We start from the raw sequence: 19,312 nt of genomic DNA, 5'->3' as shown, positions 1-19,312 counted from the left end.
AAATCTTTAAAATGTTGAGTAAAGATGTATCTACAGACGCATTCCAACTTTAGCTCAACAGGAACACCAAACGACTATAATTGAACCCTCTCACCACCAGTACTCATCACACCACTTCAGCAAGTAATCCGATAAGATTACAAACTACCACTGTGCACGTCATTAAACTCTCAAAAATTACACACAAAAGTACTCGGTACGGCTTAATAGGTATAACCACATGCAACATTATATTTCAGTCACCCCGAGCTCTCGGTTTGATCCTCGAGCCACTCCATTACATCCAGCCATCTCTCGGGATCCAACTGCATGGGATCGAAGGTGGAAACTTCTTCAGGACTCATTGCAGCACCTTGAATTTCAGCTTTTGATTTCAGTTTCCTATCATTGTGAACCTTCTGATGCCTGTTCATGGTTGATGAGTCTGCAAATGTCTTCCCACACACAGGGCACAGGAAAGGCTTCTCGCCCGTGTGTGTTCTCTGATGACTATGAAGAGTTGATGAGTCTGCAAATGTCTTCCCACACACAGCGCACAGGAATGGCTTCTCGCCCGTGTGTGTTCTCTGATGACTATGAAGATTTGATGACTTGGAAAATGTCTTCCCACACACAGGGCACAGGAATGGCTTCTCGCCCGTGTGTGTTCTCTGATGACTATAAAGAGTTGATGAGTCTGCAAATGTCTTCCCACACACAGGGCACAGGAAAGGCTTCTCGCCCGTGTGTGTTCTCTGATGACTATGAAGAGTTGATGAGTCTGCAAATGTCTTCCCACACACAGCGCACAGGAATGGCTTCTCGCCCGTGTGTGTTCTCTGATGACTATGAAGATTTGATGACTTGGAAAATGTCTTCCCACACACAGGGCACAGGAATGGCTTCTCGCCCGTGTGTGTTCTCTGATGACTATGAAGAGTTGATGAGTCTGCAAATGTCTTCCCACACACAGGGCACAGGAATGGCTTCTCACCCGTGTGTGTTCTCTGATGACTATGAAGATTTGATGACTTGGAAAATGTCTTCCCACACACAGGGCACAGGAATGGCTTCTCGCCCGTGTGTGTTCTCTGATGACTATGAAGAGTTGATGAGTCTGCAAATGTCTTCCCACACACAGGGCACAGGAATGGCTTCTCACCCGTGTGTGTTCTCTGATGACTATGAAGATTTGATGACTTGGAAAATGTCTTCCCACACACAGGGCACAGGAATGGCTTCTCGCCCGTGTGTGTTCTCTGATGACTATGAAGAGTTGATGAGTCTGCAAATGTCTTCCCACACACAGGGCACAGGAATGGCTTCTCGCCCGTGTGTGTTCTCTGATGACTATGAAGATTTGATGACTTTGAAAATGTCTTCCCACACACAGAGCACAGGAATGGCTTCCCGCCCGTGTGTGTTCTCTGGTGACTCTGAAGATGTGATGACCGTGCAAATGTCTTCCCACACACAGGGCACAGGAACGGCTTCTCGCCCGTGTGTGTTCTGTGGTGTTTCTTAAGATGTGATGACCGTGAAAAGGACTTCTCACACACAGAGCAATTGAATGGCTTCTTGCCTCTGTGTACGTGGGGCTGTGGAGAGCGTCTCTGCTCCATGTGCGCGTCGTAACAGCAGCGGTGTTATCGAGTCAAAAGTACGCTATCGGCCGCAAGGATGTTTAACGTTGAGTTTTGGATTTTGTCAACTACTAAAACAAGAACGACAATCGCGTCTAACCGAGACGCAAAAAAATCCCGCTTATTTGACGACGAACACGTTTAAGAGTTTATCCGCGAAAATAGACACTTACTTGGATATTTACGGTATATCGGTGTCTGAAACCCGTCTGAAGATGTCGCCACGAACTCTCCCGACGTAAAGTCGCCTAAATGTCGACACAGCAATTGTGCTCGCCAGGCTGCGTTGTCTCGCGGTTGAAGGGCGATCAGCAGAGCGACGAGTCGAGCGTCCAACCTCATCAAGTTCCCTCTAGAAATGGCATTGAGCTCTGCTTCTGAGCCGCCTTATAACTCCCCCCCTAGGATCCAATCCTTTGTCTTTCAGCATATTTGCATTCGAAAGTTAATTTTGGATTGCACAATCCGCATGTCTATTAACATACCGAAGGGTAATGTGCCCATTGTGCTTCATGCATGAATATGTAAGTGCATCTCAGTGTGTAATTGTTGCGCTTATTTTGAATAAATGGAAAAACACGTTCCCCATGCCCTCCATTGTCTTCGATTTAAAGTGAATGCAGCCCCGTGGCGTTGCCAAAAATCGCCGAGCTTCAGGAGTGAGCACGTACAGACGCGTAGTGACCACACTTGCAATACAAGCACTCTAACATCAGTAACCAAAGTCCGATCTGGTACATGGTCTCCGCTTGGTCAGGTTTGTATCCGTCATCACTCAGGAGACAAACAGCGAGGCATGGTTTGGCCAGCCACCACCTCGTTTGCCAAAGCGACTTTAATAGCTGCTCTCAAACAACACTATCACCAATAGTGGTTTATGGGCTAGGCTGTTAAGCGGATAATCAGTCTTTTTGGGCAAGGCGTATGGGAAAATACACACCTCTGTTATCCCATAAACACAATACACAGCATCGGTAAGGCTGCCTTGATGGGGAGATGTAGTTTGGGTAAGGTGCTGTCACTGGAGTTCGGCGATGTGACTGGGGTATCACGCGGATTCCGAAAAGCAGCTTAGACGAAACGACCCACTGCGCTCCATCTCCCCACATGGACAACGACATTCTAAATTTAAAAAAAAATTGAAAACATATTTTTAAATACCTATTTGAAAACACGTTCCTTCGGAGTGGGCAGGTAGGAACTTGGTTGGACAGCGCATTCGTGCGATCCGTGTTGGATACCGTAGTCATGTTGGAGGTTGTAGCTGTTACTATTGCATCTGATGATGATTGTTGATTTATTGCTGTAGGTCTTTAAGTTCATGCTGCTGCTGCAGCAGGTTGCGCCTGTGCTGTGACGCCACCTCCTGCGTGTACCACGCGCGCCAATCCACCTGACCTGGTCTTTGAACGGCCACGATGTTGTCGTAATGGCGCACCAGGTGCATGATGTTGAGCAGGGCATAGACGCCGCAGTCGAGAAAGGTCACCTGCGGGCGTTGCACCGGGGAAACCCGGGGCAGCACGTTGGCCACCTCGACAGGACCGTCTTGCATGAAACAAATGGCGTTCCCCGTTGAGTGGCTGGCCCTTATCAAGATGTCAATATTGAAGGCTCGGGCGGGTAAAATCGCTCCCAGTATAAGATTCAAATACTGTCAATAATAGCTGTATTATAATAAAATACTGTCAATTATCCATTTTCACACTCACGATGTATGTATCATGTCAGAATAATTTATAAATAAGAAATGCCAAATCTATGTTTTTCAAATTAAGAAATGGCAACCTCGTGTCTTACCCACAAATGTAGCAACTACCCAAAACGTTGAGTAGGCACGTAAAATAAATTCATCAACTGAAATTGATTATGCTCCTGACAAATAACAAGTCACGTGAGATTAGATTATTTACAATGCATGTACATTACATGGCAATGTTCATCATCATCATCAGCCATGCTCAATCTACTGCTGGGAGAAAAGGTTCCCCAATATTTTCCCCAATATTGTCACCATTCCTCATGATCCTGCGATCCACCCAGCTCATGCGCATGAGATGATCTCATTGCTTCATCTCTGTGGTGGTTATTTTCTCACACGTGTTTTCTCCATCGGTTGACATTCCATCCCAAGTTCTGTCCACTTGCTATTATCCCTTTTGATTTAAAGCTTTCGTGACTGCAGGGATTCATCTTCTTGGTTCTTTCGGTACGTGACTTTACCGAAAGAACCAAGAAGATTATCTCTTTTAGTCACGATGTGTCTTGGCCAAGCCTAATTTAAACTCTACTTGCATTTTTGCAATGTTGCATTGAGGAGAAAGTAAAGTAACCAAAAATAACTGTACGAATTAAAATAGAGATGGTCAAAAGGAAATAAAAAATAATGAAATAATGACTGTAAATCTATCACAATTTATTGAAAAACTGGAAAGTGTGCTGGGAGTGGGGGGAGGGAACTCCAGTTGAATCGTAAACATGGCCACAGGCAGCCATTGCCACCATGCACACATGCCCAGTTAGGGATGTTCATTTAATTTTTAAGGGTTTTACGATAATTGCATGCACAAAAGCCTATAAAAAAAAAAAACATTACCAATCTTCACTACACCCACAATGACCGGAGTGAAATATGGTCACAACAAGCTCAATGACTGACATGGCATGGTTAGGCCTTCATCTAGCAGTGGCTTGACCAAATGGTGTACGTTTATTATATTGTTTATATTGTATCTATAATGATCAGAACAATGACATTGCAACATGCGTCTGTAAAAATGCGTGCCATGCGCCAAGCAGTTTGATCAAGCACTCAAAAAGTAGAAGATTATAGATTCCATGACTTAGGAGTCAATACAATATTCCATAAGCAAACGGTACAAATCGATAATAAAAGTGCAGGAGATACAAAACACTGAGTACGCTTCGCCAGTACTCTAACTTACAATACGATATTATATGTGCATAGGCAGATTATTCTGCGTCAAGAGATACGAGAAAAAAGCTTATCAATATCAATATACTCATGGTGTTTTTAGTGATAAAGCAAATATCTGTGGAGTCACGTACCGCCTTGAAGACTCTTAATATAAGAATCTTAATATTTACGTTGAAGCCTATTCGCCATTGTTTGAAGCACCATCAGTGGGGGAGGGAGAGATCACAGAGGTGGTGGGGTGGGAAAGGACTGTCACCAAGATGGCCTCAAGTGGCATGGGAGAGTTAACGCGGCGAATAAGATGCACGACAGACAGACAAATAATCCCTGGTGGGCAGTGTGGAACCTGTTGTTCCTACCTGTATGTAGAAAAAATAACTTGACTTTAGGTAGCCAGGCAGACAGCCCCCTTAACTATCGCCCCCCCTCCCTTAGGCCCCTCCCCTGAACACCCCCCTTCCATTATGCCCCTCCCCTGAACACCCCCCCCCCATATCCTTAGGCCCCTCCCCTGCCCCCCCCCCCCTTAGGCCCCTCCCCTGACCCCCCCCCCCTCAGGCCCCTCTCCTGAACACCCCCCCCCATATCCTTAGGCCCCTCCCCTGACCCTCCTCCCTTAGGCACCTCCCCTCTCCCATACCCGGAAGTAGGTCTCCACCAATCAAAGAGCTGTTTATGTTATATATTTATTTATGCACGACAAACAAACAGACAGTCAGACAAACAGACAGACAATAAATCCCTGGTGGGCAGTGTGGAACATTGTTCCTACCTGTATAATGTGGTGTATATATGTTACCATGTGTGGTTGTTATGATTTTTGTATGTGTATATATAAATACTGTATATAGCATTTCGATTGAGATGAGACCTTCATCTTGCAGTGTAATACGACCGTGTTGTAATTTTTATCATTTTTATCCGATCCTTGCACGGAGACTATATATACATATGAGCAGAGTGTGATTCTAATACGACCACACTGTGATTCTAATGCTTCTAATGAGATTATAATACCTTACCTCCGTTTATATGGTTCTAAATTTAAACACTAGTTCATAGTCTTCTTGGTTCTTTCCGTAAAGTCACGTAGAAGAGACGTAATAAAATAAATCTCATTAGAAGTATTAAAATCGCACTCTATAGATATGTATGTAAATTATCTGTTCAATCGATCCGGGGGTCGGATATGTGAACTGTGGGGGTACAGGACATGAATCGCATTCAAATTTTAGAATAACAATATGGTCGTATTAGCATTTGACTGTGCTTGAATGTATGTTATGTGCAAATGCAAATCGTTAGTCGTAAATGCGAGGGAGGGGTTAAGAGGTGCACGTTAAATCCAGTGTTAACATTTATTTTAGCATCATATTTAAGGACAATATTGTTGATAAGAATTCGTCTGGACATGGCACGTGCCTTGTTCTACTCGATCAACCAAAATTAGTACAATGTCGGTCATACAGGAGTGTGATTTCATTTATGAGTAGTATTCACAGAGCCCCGATGACACTAACCTACCTAATGTTATGGTTAAACAAAGTAATCTTGAGTGGCTTAATTATCAGCTCAGACATGATCATCGCAATCATTTCCAAAGACGTGTGGGGTCCTGCGAGAGCAAGTCCCGACTACAAACAGCTGGGCAGCAGAATCTGAAGTAGCTGCGTCGCCCTCGAAATGTGATGTTGCTGCTGCTGTTGTCGCTACTGTTGTTGCTGCTGTAGTTGCTTCTGTTGCTGTGATATACGCAGGGAGGTGGTGTTCCGTGATGGGATGACGCCTTTGATTAAAGCCTCTGTTCAAACTCACCCGATTGACGCCCTTGATCGTCGCATTTGATCAACTCTGATATTGTAGACTCTCACATGTTAAGTTCTATCATAGTGAAACATAATATTATAACCTATGAACTACAACCTATCCATTGTAACGCTGTAAAAGAATATTACTTATTGGGTTTCACTCCCTCGTCGAGAAGGCCGCTCTCTTCCTTTTCTAAAGTTACATGCTAATTTCTCTGCATTCACTTTAAATCGAGGACAAAGTTTTTCAATTTATTCAAAATAAGCGCACAATTACACACTGAGATGCACTTACATATTCATGCATGAAGTACAATGGGCACATTACCCTTCGGTATGTTAATAGACATGCGGATTGTACCTTCCAAAATTAACAATCGAATGCAAATATCCTGAAAGACAAAGAATTGGATCCTAGGGGGGAGTTATAAGGCGGCTCAGAAGCAGAGCTCAATGCCATTTCGAGAGGGAACTTGATGAGGTTGGACGCTCGACTCGTCGCTCTGCTGATCGCCCTTCAACCGCGAGACAACGCAGCCTGGCGAGCACAATTGCTGAGTCGACAGTTAGGCGACTTTGCGTCGGGAGAGTTCGTGGCGACATCTTCAGACGGGTTCCAGACATCGATATACCGTGAATCTCCAAGTAAGTGTCTATTTTCGCGGAACGTGTTCTTCGTCAAATTAGCGGGATTTTTTTGCGTCTCGGTAAGACGCGAGTGTCGTTCTTGTTTTAGCAGTTAACAAAATCTAAAACTCAACGCTAAACATCCTTGCGGCTGATAGCGTACTTTTGACTCGATAACAGCGCTGCTGTTACTACGCTCACATGGAGCAGAGACGCTCTCCACAGCCCCACGCACACGGAGGCAAGAAGCCATTGAATTGCTCTGTGTGTGGGAAGTTCTTTTCATGGCCATCAGATCTTAAGAGACACCAGAGAACGCACACGGGTGAGAAGCCATTCCTGTGCTCTGTGTGTGGGAAGACATTGATGACGCGTTCGTTGGATATATGGCCTTGACTTTAACATAGACGTACAGTGAAAAAATGTGGTGATCTAATAAGGATATCATGGGGAATGATACTTTAACTCTTTGGTATTCCTGGAACGGAAATGGTTTGCATTGTACTGGAAATGTAATAAATATTCCCTTCGAGTTTTGACGTAAAAATGATTGCAGATGAATAAAAACGTATTTTTAACAAATGTTCTTTATTTTATAATGTTCCTAGCAAAAACATGTTAAGAGAGTTTCAGGTGGAGGATCTCCGTCACACAAGTGTGCCCTTAACCGGCAGCATCTTGGCTGTCTACCCGATTAACACGTGTTCCTTGAGGGGAAAGGTCCCAGTAGTTAATCGTTCATCAACCTACCAGTCACTAATCCCGACGTATGTCGGGGATAAACTGTACTCTATAACATGTAAACTGTAATACTATAAACGAAAACACTAAACATTAAACGATTATAAACTAGTGTTTTAATTTATAACCATATAAACGGAGGTAAGGTATCATAATATCATTAGAAGCATTAGAATCACAGTGTGATCGTATAAGAATCACGCACAAACCCATTCTTAACTCATGAGATTATGAATCTTTACAATTTTATAACAATCACAAATTGTAACAAAGCGAAATTCCAACAAGCAAAACACCACGCTCAAGTGACGAATTCTTAAACAAACTGCAACACTCAAGTGACAGAACTCAACATAAAAACGCCGCAATAAAAAGAACAACATCAATAGACAAATCTTTAAAACAGACAACACACGCACGTTAGTAGCGGTTAGAAGAAAACAACACCTAGCACCTTTAACTATACACATTATACATCCAACTCGTACACAGCGCCTTAGCCAAACTACATCTCCCGAACAAGGCAGCCTTCCCTATGCTGTGTATTTTAGCAATATATTTACGGACGCACTTGAAGATAACAATTCGTCTAGCAAAGGCAGTCGACTTGTTCTACCAACATGATTTAAATTAACTAACCTACACACAGTTATGATTAAACAAAGTTAACATTAGTCGCTCATCCCAGCTCAGACATGATCATAGAAATTATTTCCAAATCCGTGTCGGGTCCCACGAGAACTGGGCACTTCCACAAACTCTCAAATTGTAAACTCACATTGCATACTCTAACATTATAAACTCTAATAATATAACCTTTAAACTATGAGCTAAACATTGTAACGCTTTAAAATAACACTACAAACTAGTGTTATAGTAAACTATAATGTTGTGAACTCTAACAATATTAGCTATGAGCGATACATTATAACGCTATAAAATAACATCATAAACAAGTGTTACAGATTAGAACACCGTACATTGAAGTGTGATATTCGAATTCGAATTCTTAGCTTCACAACGTGGTCCTCAAGGAATCACAATTTGCTCGTCAGTATGTAACATGTCTGTATGTAATATGTATGCATGAGATATGTCTGTATGTAATATGTATGCATGTAACATGTATGTATGTAATATGGACGTGCGAACCAATGGTGGGATATGTGAAACATGAAGGTGCAGGATCAGGATGGGATTAAAATAATTTGAATAACACTTTGGTGATATGCGCCGCAGCCTGGCTGCCCAGCAGATACTAAGGAGGGATTTTGGGAACAATTGATGGACACATGCAATCAAATAAATGGAGAAGAGCAGTTAGTAATTGGTGGAGACCTAAATGGACACGTTGGAAACGCCCGGGATGGATACCCTCGAAACCATGGTGGCCAAGGATATGGTACCCGGAACGATGAGGGAAACCGAGCCCTGGACTTTGCGGAAGCCCATGATCTTGTCCTCGCCAACACCTTCTTCAAGAAGAGACCGTCCCATCTCATTACGTACGCCAGTGGTGGGAGATCAACTCAAATTGATTTCTGGCTTGTCAAGCGGGATAAGCTGAAAACGGTGACAAACACTAAAGTCATACCATCGGACAACATCACCCCACAACATCGCATCCTGATCATGGACGTGAAAATGGACATTGGCCAGCGACATCGCCCACCAACAACGGAACAGCAGCGAATTAAGTGGTGGCGGATGAAGGAATGCAAAGATCAGCTGAGAGTCGCCCTCAATCAGATTGACGTGAACACCAACCGACCAGCGAATGCGATTTGGGAAGATCTCGCCGGCCAACTGTGCACAGCAGCAACGGAAGCACTGGGGCTAACTAAGCCGGCAAAACACTTCATTGACAAGCAAATATGGTGGTGGAACGAAGAAGTTCAGCTAGCAGTGAAAGAGAAGAAGCTAGCTTTCAAGAAGTGGCGCAAAACGCTCGCAGATCTGGATTACCAACAATACAGAAACTGCAAATCGGCAGCGAAGCGAGTAGTAGCAGCGGTGAAATTAGCTCAATACGACCAACTGTATGTCGAACTGGACACCCCAGAAGGTGCCAATAAGATCTATCGACTGGCAGAGGCGCGCCATCGTTCGACTCAGGATATTGGTCAGGTCAAATGCATAAAGGATGAGAATCACAGCACTCTCAGAGACCCGCCCGCCATCTTTCAAGGCTGGAGCAACTACTTCTCTGGAATCTGCAACCAGGAATTTCCCCACCCACCTATTATTAGCGCTGAACACGTACTCGATCCGGTTTCACCTATCACCATCACCGAAGTGGAACAAGCTATCAAGAGAATGAAGAATGTGAAAGCGACTGGCCCGGACGATATCCCTGCTGAGGCCTGGAAGATCCTTGGCAGGCAGGGTGCTGCCCTCCTTACCCAACTCTTCAGCACCATCACGAGCACCGGTGAGGTCCCAGAAGCCTGGTCGACCAGCACGACGGATCCAATTTGGAAGGGTAAAGGGGCCGTGGCAGAATGCTCGAATTACAGGCCAATCCGGCTCCTGTGTCATGCGATGAAGATCTTTGAGCGAGTTTTGGACACGAGGATTAGAAACATCGTCACCCTATCACCCAACCAATGCGGCTTTTACAAAGGATGTGGCACTACGGACGCCATATTCGCGGCGAGGCTCCTGCTGGAGAGGCACAGAGAGAAGAACAAAGCTGTGCACGTGTCGTTCCTCGACCTTGAAAAGGCATTTGACAGGGTCCCCCACGACCTCATCTGGCACTCGCTTCGATCCCATGGAGTCCCTGAAACCTACGTGCATTGGGTGCAACTCCTATAAAAGAACGTCACCAGTGCAGTCAGGTGTGCAGTGGGCTTATCACCGCCATTTCCCATCAGCGTTGGAGTGCACCAAGGATCGGCCCTGTCACCACTCCTGTTTATCCTGTGCATGGACACGATCACTGCCGACCTGCACACGCCCCTGCCATGGTCAATTCTCTACGCGGATGACGTCCTCCTCTCAGATGAAGAGAGAGGAGAAGTGGAAAGACAAACGCGCCTGTGGAAGGAACGTTTGGACGAAAACAGGATGAGGTTCAACATCAAAAGACGGAGTATATGGAGTGTGGCCCCCAAACCGACGGCACCATCAGCATTGACGGAGAAGATCTGAAGAAAGTGACGGACTTTAAGTACCTGGGTTCCACCATCAGCTCAGATGGTAGCATCACGACTGATGTGAGGTCACGAGTCAATGCGGCATGGATGAAGTGGAGGCAAGTCACCGGAGTCCTCTGTGATAGGAAAATGCCGGATAGACTGAAGGGAAAAATTTACAAGACCATCGTCCAACCGGTGGCACTCTATGGATCCGAGTGCTGGCCAGCCACAACTGTACACGAACAAGCTCTCCACACCATGGAGATGAGGATGCTCAGATGGAGCCTCGGACTCACTCGATGGGATCGTGTCATGAACGAAGACGTTCGGAATCGACTTGGTGTGGCCCCCATTGCGGACAAGATGCTTGAGGCAAGGCTTCGGTGGTACGGCCATGTGATGCGAAGTGAAGAGTCATCAGTGGCCAAGACTGCCATGTGTATTGAACCAGAGGGCCGCCGTCCACGCGGACGTCCGAAGAAGCGATGGATGGATCTGTAGTGGTGGTATTGACGTGCGCCGGCAGTGAGGGATCACGGGGCGCGGGGTTGGGAACGCAGTGTGGGCGTGGCATGGACGCGCGCGCCGGTGGTGAGGCGCGCTCACACAAGCTGGGAAGAGAGGATCGTAGCGAGTGCGCAGTGATTGGTCAGATAAGTGGGTACTCTCAGCGACGTCCGCAGGAGGGGTATAAAGGGGGACGCGCGAGAGCACTCGTGGTCAGTGTTAACCAGTTGAAGACCGAAGACGGGGTGGAGGAGATAGGGGCCCTGTGTGGCTCGGAGCCGAGACTGGGGGGACCGTAGTCCGACGCCCGTGTGGGTCGGGACGGTGGTACCCAGAGCCGAGACGGGCACCCCGGCTGGGTGTGTCCCGGACGGCAACGGGGCGTAAGAGCCCGTGTCAGTACAGCTGAGTGGGTGTTAGTCGCCCGTGTAGCTGAGTGGGTGTTAGTCACCCGTGTAGCTGAGTGGGTGTTAGTCACCCGTGTAGCTGAGTGGGTGTTAGTCACCCGTGTAGCTGAGTGGGTGTGGGTCACCCGTGTAGCTGAGTGGGTGTGGGTCACCCGTGTAGCTAAGTGGGTGTTGGTCACCCGTGTAACGAAGTCGTAGCTGAGTGGGTGTCCGTCACCCGTGTAGCTAAGTGGGTGTTGGTCACCCGTGTAACGAAGTAGGGTGTTAGTCATCCGTGTAACTACAAGTTGGTGAAAATAAAGAGTGTGCTACCCGTGAAGTCGTCTCCTGCCGAGTTACTACTTTACAACTGGCGTCAGAAGTAAACCTGTCTTCAAGGAGAAATGGACACAAGGAAGACTTCTCGTTCCCACGTGCAAGACCGGGGAGACGACGACGTACCGGTGACACCACCCTCGGGAGGAGAGGACGAGGAGTTGCCGCCGATGCAGCACTTCGCGGAAATGGCCGATGCTCCGCCCGCCTCCGACACCAGCCTGCAGGACGCACATTCCCGCCTGGCGGAGTTGCTGCTCGCCGCCGCTGCAATCTTGGCGGAGATCTCCGTTCCAGCGGCCGGAGGAACGCCTGCGGGGTTGGAAGAGGCGGCGCGGCTGGAGGGTTCCCGCCATACGGCGTTTCGCGCCAAAAGTTTGGGAGTTGGCGCCATTTTTGAGGGCCCGACTCCGCTTGGCGGGAAACGAGGACACCACGTGGCCAGAGGTCTCCACACAGCGCAGCCCGCGTCATCGGCGAGCGCCGGAGCTCTCCATTTTGCGCCTGCAGAGGGAGCCGACATTTTCTACAACCACAGCGGCGCGCGGGAAAATCGCTCCAACGACGACGACGACGATCGAGTTCTCCAGCAACGATTGCCCGCGCTGTCGGTGTTCAAGGCGGACGGGGGCGACTGGGGAGCCTTCCAGCGACGGTTCATCGCGCATCAAGAAATGTCGGGGTGGTCCGACACCACTGCCCTGCGCGCGCTGCCAGCGATGCTCGACGACGACGCGCTTGCGGCCTTCACGTCTGCCCCGAGGTCGTCCCGCTCAACGCTCCAGGCCGCGCTGCACCTGTTGGCCAAGGTGTTCGGGCCGCCCTCGACCTGTCGCCACCAGTTCTACGATCGGCGGAAGGTGGTTGGAGAAACAACGCTCGCCTATCGCACGGCGCTGCTCGCCCTGGCAGATTCAGCTTTTCCCCGTATGGACAAGGAGGGGAAGGACGCCATGGTGACGGAGCAGCTGCTGGCGCTGGCTCACGGATTGGGAGTTCCCATTAATACGGCGGACGAGATGGACATCTGCTCCCTGGGGATTGCCACGAGTATCCACGCTTACGAGGTCCTACAGCGGAAACCGACGGTCGTCTGCGCATCGGTGGAGAACGGGGCACCGGCCGCCACGATCATCGGACCTCAGCCTGCTGTGCCTCGGGAGGAGGCCTTCGCGGGTTCGAGGCCGGGGGAGTGGAGAACGGGCGGTCGTTCGCCCACACGCTCCTCCCGCAAGCTGGAGCAACCGAAACCCACGACGTCCCTCGTCGTCTGCTACAACTGCGGCCTTCGGGGCCACGTCGCGTCGGGATGCCGGGCCCCGCGTCAACGCACCGCGGGACCACGTCCGGACGACGCCCAGGGACTCAAGACATCCCAACTGAACCCGGCAAGTCGCGGCACCTCACACGTTCGGTCCACAAGCACGGCACATTCGGGTCGCCGCTTAGCGGTGGGGGGACCGGGTATGGGCGCCGGGGGTTCGGTTCGGCGAGAGGGGTCCGCGTACGGCCCGAAGGCAGTCGAGTGGTCCGAATTAGCCCACAGGATTGTGGCTGCGTCGGCCGGGTCGTCCGTGGTAACGGGGTACATTGACGGGGTTGAAGTCCGGGTGCTCGTGGACACGGGTGCGTCGGCCACTATTATTTCGGACCTGATTTATAATATTCTTCCCGTACAATGTCGACCACTTCTGCCGGTGGACGTACCGTTTTACGCGGCAAACGGGGGATCTTTGGGAATCATCGGCCAGATTCGGGCGAATATTTGTATTGGCGACATTAAATTGGCGGGTCCTATTTTTGTATCATCATCGTTGGCCGTTCCTTGTTTACTAGGCACGGATTTTCTGTCTAAGATGCCCATAAAAATTCTCATAGACCAGGCCTGCATTGAGCTTCCATCGGGTCGGCGGGTTGAGTTTTTGAAGAGTCCGAATAAGATACGCACGGCTTGTGCGACGGTGCAGGCGCTGGCAACCCGGACTGTACGGGTGCCCCCGGGATCGCAAATGTTGGTGCCCCTTCGGTTGAGAAAACCCCTTGGGGCGGATGCGGGGGCGCAGGGAGTTCTATTGGGGCCGTCTAACAGGGCTAAAGGGGACCTCGACTTAGCGGTGGCCCAGACCATGGTGAGGGGGGACAGTGAGCCGTTCGTTGTGGTCCTGAATACGGGGTCGCGGCCGGCCGTGATTACGCAGGGAACGGTGCTCGCTCACGCCGCGCCGCTGCCCGTCGAGGAACAGCTCGTTGCTCACGCCGATTCGCATGTCGATACGCATCCCCAAAGTGAGGAGGGGACGGAGTGGTTGGACTCGTTGTGTGCCGGGTCCAGTACCTTGTCCAGTGTGCAGAGGGGTGCATTGAGGGGCTTGCTGCTCGAGTTCGCTGACGTGTTTAGCAGGCACAAGTACGACATTGGCTGCACAGACCTGTTGCGCCACCACATAGAGACTGGGGATGCGGCCCCTATTCGACAGAATCCCTTCCGGCTCAGTCCAGCCGAGAAGGAGCATGTGCAGTCAGCAGTAAATGACATGTTGGCGGCCGACATCATTGCGCCCTCTTCCAGTCCGTGGGGTGCTCCTATCGTCTTGGTTAAAAAACAGGATGGATCCCTGCGGTTCTGTGTTGACTTCCGCCGCCTAAACAAAATATCAATGGCCGATGCGTATCCGCTCCCCAGGATGGATGAGTCGCTGGATGCCTTGGCAGGAGCACAGTTTTTTTCGACGCTCGATTTGCTTTCGGGATTTTGGCAATTGCCCCTCGATGACGAATCAAAACCTAAAACCGCTTTCCGGACACCGGGAGGCCTATTTGAGTTCAACCGATTGCCCATGGGTTTACATTCCGCTCCTGCCACGTTCCAGAGGCTCATGGAATTGGTTTTGTCAGGCCTTCAATGGGACACCTGTTTGATTTACCTCGACGATATCATCGTTTTCAGCCGAACTTTTGAGGAGCACCTCCAGCGACTGAGGGCAGTGTTTCTCAGGATGCGTTCCGCGAAGCTTAAATTTAAACCGGCTAAATGTTTTCTGCTTCGGGAATCGGTCAGGTATTTGGGCCATATCGTTAGCCGTTCGGGGATCTCGACGGACCCTGCTAAGACGGAATGCGTCGGCTCATGGCCAACACCGACCTCTGTTACTGAAGTCCGCAGCTTCATAGGATTTGCCTCCTATTACCGTCGTTTTGTCAAACAGTTTGCCACCATAGCCGGGCCCCTGCACGCCTTGACGGCTAAAGGGGTGCGGTTTCACTGGGGGCCGGAGGAGGAGGCCGCGTTCTGCTCCCTGCGTGACGCCTTGGTGCAGGCTCCCCCCTTGTGTTACCCCGATTTCACGCAACCGTTTGTGCTCGACACGGATGCCAGTAACACGGGTATCGGGGGAGTGCTCTCACAGGTGGTCGGGGGGGTCGAACGGGTGGTCGCCTACGGTAGCAGGGTTCTGTCCCCCGCGGAACAACGCTACTGTGTGACACGGCGTGAATTGCTGGCGATCGTGTTTTTTATACAGCAATTCAGGCCGTATCTGTATGGCCGTCACTTTACGGTTCGCACGGACCATGCGGCTCTCCAATACGCTATGCGGGTGGCGCAGCCATCCGGCCAATTGTCCCGATGGTTGGAGGTCCTTCAGGACTACCAATTCACGACGATTTACCGCAAGGGGTTGCGCCACTCGAATGCGGATGCATTGTCACGGTTGCCGACGCGTACGGAATGCGCATGTCAGTTGGGATCGGCGCGGTGTAAACCTTCTGTCGATGTTCCCGCGGAAGTGGTGCTAGCCGCCACGGATACGACGGGGGTCGACGCCCCCACGGGGAGGGACTCGCTGTTAGCATTGCCTCTCATCGAGTGGGGCCGTCTGCAAATGGCCGACAGCTCCCTACTCGCGCTACGTCGGAAGGTTAACGTTCCCGAGGGCGGGGAAACGCGGGTCGGTTCCTGGGTGTGCAGACAGGGCCTCTTGATGAAGTGGGACTCCATGTCCCGGCGTCACGTGCTTGTGGTGCCGGTTGCTGTACGGGGTAAAGTCGTCCTGGCTGCCCATGAACGACTCATGCACCTGGGGTTTCACAAAACGCTCGCCCTCATTCAGCGAGACTACTATTGGCCTGGGATGGGCAGTGACGTGGCGAACATTCTTAAGGGGTGTGTAGGGTGCGCTAAAAGAAAACCGCCACCAATAGCGGCTAATCCACCGCTTCAATCCATTCAAGTTTCGCGCACGAACGAATTGGTCGCGCTAGACATCTTGGGGCCCTTTCCCACCACACCTCGGGGAAATAAGTTCCTGCTGGTTGGCGTAGAGTACTTCACCCGCTGGCCCATGGCGTGGCCACTCGCCAACCAGTCGGCTGCGGCGGTGGCGGACGCCTTTGTCCAAGGTTACGTTTTGGACAAAGGCGCCCCCGAACGCTTGCTCACGGATCAAGGGAAAAACTTTTCGAGTGTTTTGTTGCGCGAGGTGTGCGACCTGTTGGGTACGAAGAAAGTACGTACCTCCCCGTACCACCCGCAGACTGACGGTATGGTTGAACGTCTGAACAGGACGATTACGTCTATGCTGTGCCAACAGGTATGCGACGACCAGGTGGATTGGGACTTACAGGTACCGGGGGTACTAGCGGCCTATCGGATGGCACCCCATGCGGCGACGGGGTTTTCTCCATTTTTTCTGATGTATGGGCGGGAGGCTGATCCGGCCATGGACGTCCAACTGGGGATTTCACAGCCACGTGCAAAATCTAAATTGGCAGACCACATTAAGTTTAACATCGCCAAATTGGGGGAGGCGCGAGAGGCTGCGAGATTGAATTCACGCTCTCGGCAGATCGCGAACGAGCGATTGCATGAACGGAAGGTGCGTACGCACAATTGGGAACCGGGCGATAAAGCCTGGCTGCATTGTCCACACGCACCGTTGGCTACGTCCCCCAAACTGTTGAGACCGTGGAGGGGACCGGTGGAAATTGTGCGGGTTGCACGACCCCAGAGTATACAGATTAAATGGGGAAAACGCCGTTGGTACGTGCACCCCTCCCGACTGAAACCCTACGCGGCGCCGCGTGACCCCGGGTTGTGCCGTGACGACCGAGCGTGGGATGTGACCGTCGACTCGGGGAGGGATGTGTCGCAGGCTGATCCTCACGTGTCTCCACCTGACCCACCCCCAGGTGTCTCGGACCTGACGGCTGTTGACCGTCGGGAACCGGAACCCCGGGGCTCGCACGGAGCCCCGATGCCTGTCCCATGCCTCCCTGAACTGCCGGCGCTGCCGGATGGCCAACTGCGTCCTGTGCCGTACGACGGTCCGGCAAGGCGGACTCGATCAAGGACGCAACACTTTTCATGAAAAAAAAAAAAATATATATTCTTTTTTTGTTAAAGCCCGACTTCGTTGCCGGCTTCCCCCCCTCTGCCGGGGTAATGTCCCGTTCAAGGGACGCTCGGACATTGGGACATTGCATGAGTCGGAGAGAAAAGAAGAGAAAATGATTAAAGAAATTTTTTTTTATTGTTACTCTTTCCGCATACACAGTATCGTTGCCACTCGCCGGATTGTGCATGTTGTTCTTGTTGCGGGTGGGGCGGTTGCTGGGTTTTGCGGATTGCGGTGTTCATGTTGTGTTATGTTACGGGGCACACATGGGAGTGAAGGGGTGTTGTATGGTTTATTAGCAGCCGGGTCGGCTGCGAGCTATGTGGTAGGGGGTGATGTAGTGGTGGTATTGACGTGCGCCGGCAGTGAGGGATCACGGGGCGCGGGGTTGGGAACGCAGTGTGGGCGTGGCATGGACGCGCGCGCCGGTGGTGAGGCGCGCTCACACAAGCTGGGAAGAGAGGATCGTAGCGAGTGCGCAGTGATTGGTCAGATAAGTGGGTACTCTCAGCGACGTCCGCAGGAGGGGTATAAAGGGGGACGCGCGAGAGCACTCGTGGTCAGTGTTAACCAGTTGAAGACCGAAGACGGGGTGGAGGAGATAGGGGCCCTGTGTGGCTCGGAGCCGAGACTGGGGGGACCGTAGTCCGACGCCCGTGTGGGTCGGGACGGTGGTACCCAGAGCCGAGACGGGCACCCCGGCTGGGTGTGTCCCGGACGGCAACGGGGCGTAAGAGCCCGTGTCAGTACAGCTGAGTGGGTGTTAGTCGCCCGTGTAGCTGAGTGGGTGTTAGTCACCCGTGTAGCTGAGTGGGTGTTAGTCACCCGTGTAGCTGAGTGGGTGTTAGTCACCCGTGTAGCTGAGTGGGTGTGGGTCACCCGTGTAGCTGAGTGGGTGTGGGTCACCCGTGTAGCTAAGTGGGTGTTGGTCACCCGTGTAACGAAGTCGTAGCTGAGTGGGTGTCCGTCACCCGTGTAGCTAAGTGGGTGTTGGTCACCCGTGTAACGAAGTAGGGTGTTAGTCATCCGTGTAACTACAAGTTGGTGAAAATAAAGAGTGTGCTACCCGTGAAGTCGTCTCCTGCCGAGTTACTACTTTACAGATCGAATAAAGGAAGACATAAAGACGGTCAACGCATCCCCTGAAGATGCCCTGGACCGAGCCAAATGGGGAAGACAATGCCGAAAAGCGGACCCTGCGCCACAGCGGGAACAATGCTAGGAAGAAGATTACCTATTGGATTTCACTCCCTCGTCGAGAAGGCCGCTCTCTTCCTTTTCTAAAGTTACATGCTAATTTCTCTGCATTCACTTTAAATCGAGGACAAAGTTTTTATTCAAAATAGACGCACAATTACACACTGAGATGCACTTACATATGCATGCATGAAGCACAATGGGCACATTACCCTTCGGTATGTTAATAGACATGCGGATTGTGCCTTCAAAAATTAACAATCAAATGCAAATATCCTGAAAGACAAAGGATTGGATCCTAGGGGGGGAGTTATAAGGCGGCTCAGAAGCAGAGCTCAATGCCATTTCGAGAGGGAACTTGATGAGGTTGGACGCTCGACTCGTCGCTCTGCTGATCGCCCTTCAACCGCGAGACAACGCAGCCTGGCGAGCACAATTGCTGTGTCGACAGTTAGGCGACTTTGCGTCGGGAGAGTTCGTGGCGACATCTTCAGACGGGTTCCAGACATCGATATACCGTGAATCTCCTAGTAAGTGTCTATTTTCGCGTCGTTAAATTAGCGGGATTTTTTTGCGTCTCGGTTAGACGCGAGTGTCGTTCTTGTTTAGCAGTTAAC

At 50.4% G+C, this 19,312-nt stretch overlaps 2 protein-coding genes and 1 pseudogene across 8 annotated transcripts in view; 2 read left to right on the top strand and 1 right to left on the bottom strand.

Moving 5' to 3' along the window:
- LOC133361346 (zinc finger protein 208-like) overlaps positions 1-3,177 on the bottom strand; it is a 129,804-nt pseudogene extending 126,627 nt beyond the window's left edge.
- Positions 1-19,312, top strand: part of LOC133361284 (zinc finger protein 239-like) — an 807,570-nt gene that overhangs the window by 250,695 nt on the left and 537,563 nt on the right. The gene's annotated exons all lie outside the window — the stretch shown is intronic.
- Positions 12,179-17,470, top strand: LOC133361282 (uncharacterized). Its single transcript, XM_061580207.1, has 2 exons — positions 12,179-13,493; positions 17,293-17,470. Exons 1-2 carry the CDS (start codon positions 12,276-12,278, stop codon positions 17,305-17,307), a joined length of 1,233 nt encoding a protein of 410 aa, XP_061436191.1. The 5' UTR covers positions 12,179-12,275; the 3' UTR covers positions 17,308-17,470.

This window comes from Lethenteron reissneri, chromosome 72 (genome assembly GCF_015708825.2).
Source record: "Lethenteron reissneri isolate LAM-NWPU_2019-01 chromosome 72, ASM1570882v1, whole genome shotgun sequence".
Taxonomy (NCBI): Eukaryota; Metazoa; Chordata; class Hyperoartia; order Petromyzontiformes; family Petromyzontidae; genus Lethenteron; species Lethenteron reissneri.
The sequence above is the reverse complement of the archived record's forward strand: the minus strand, read 5'-3'. Positions and strand labels throughout refer to the sequence as shown.

Coding starts and splice junctions, on each gene's coding strand:
- LOC133361282 (XM_061580207.1), top strand. CDS start 12,276: ATGCAGCACTTCGCGGAAATGGCCGATGCTCCGCCCGCCTCCGACACC.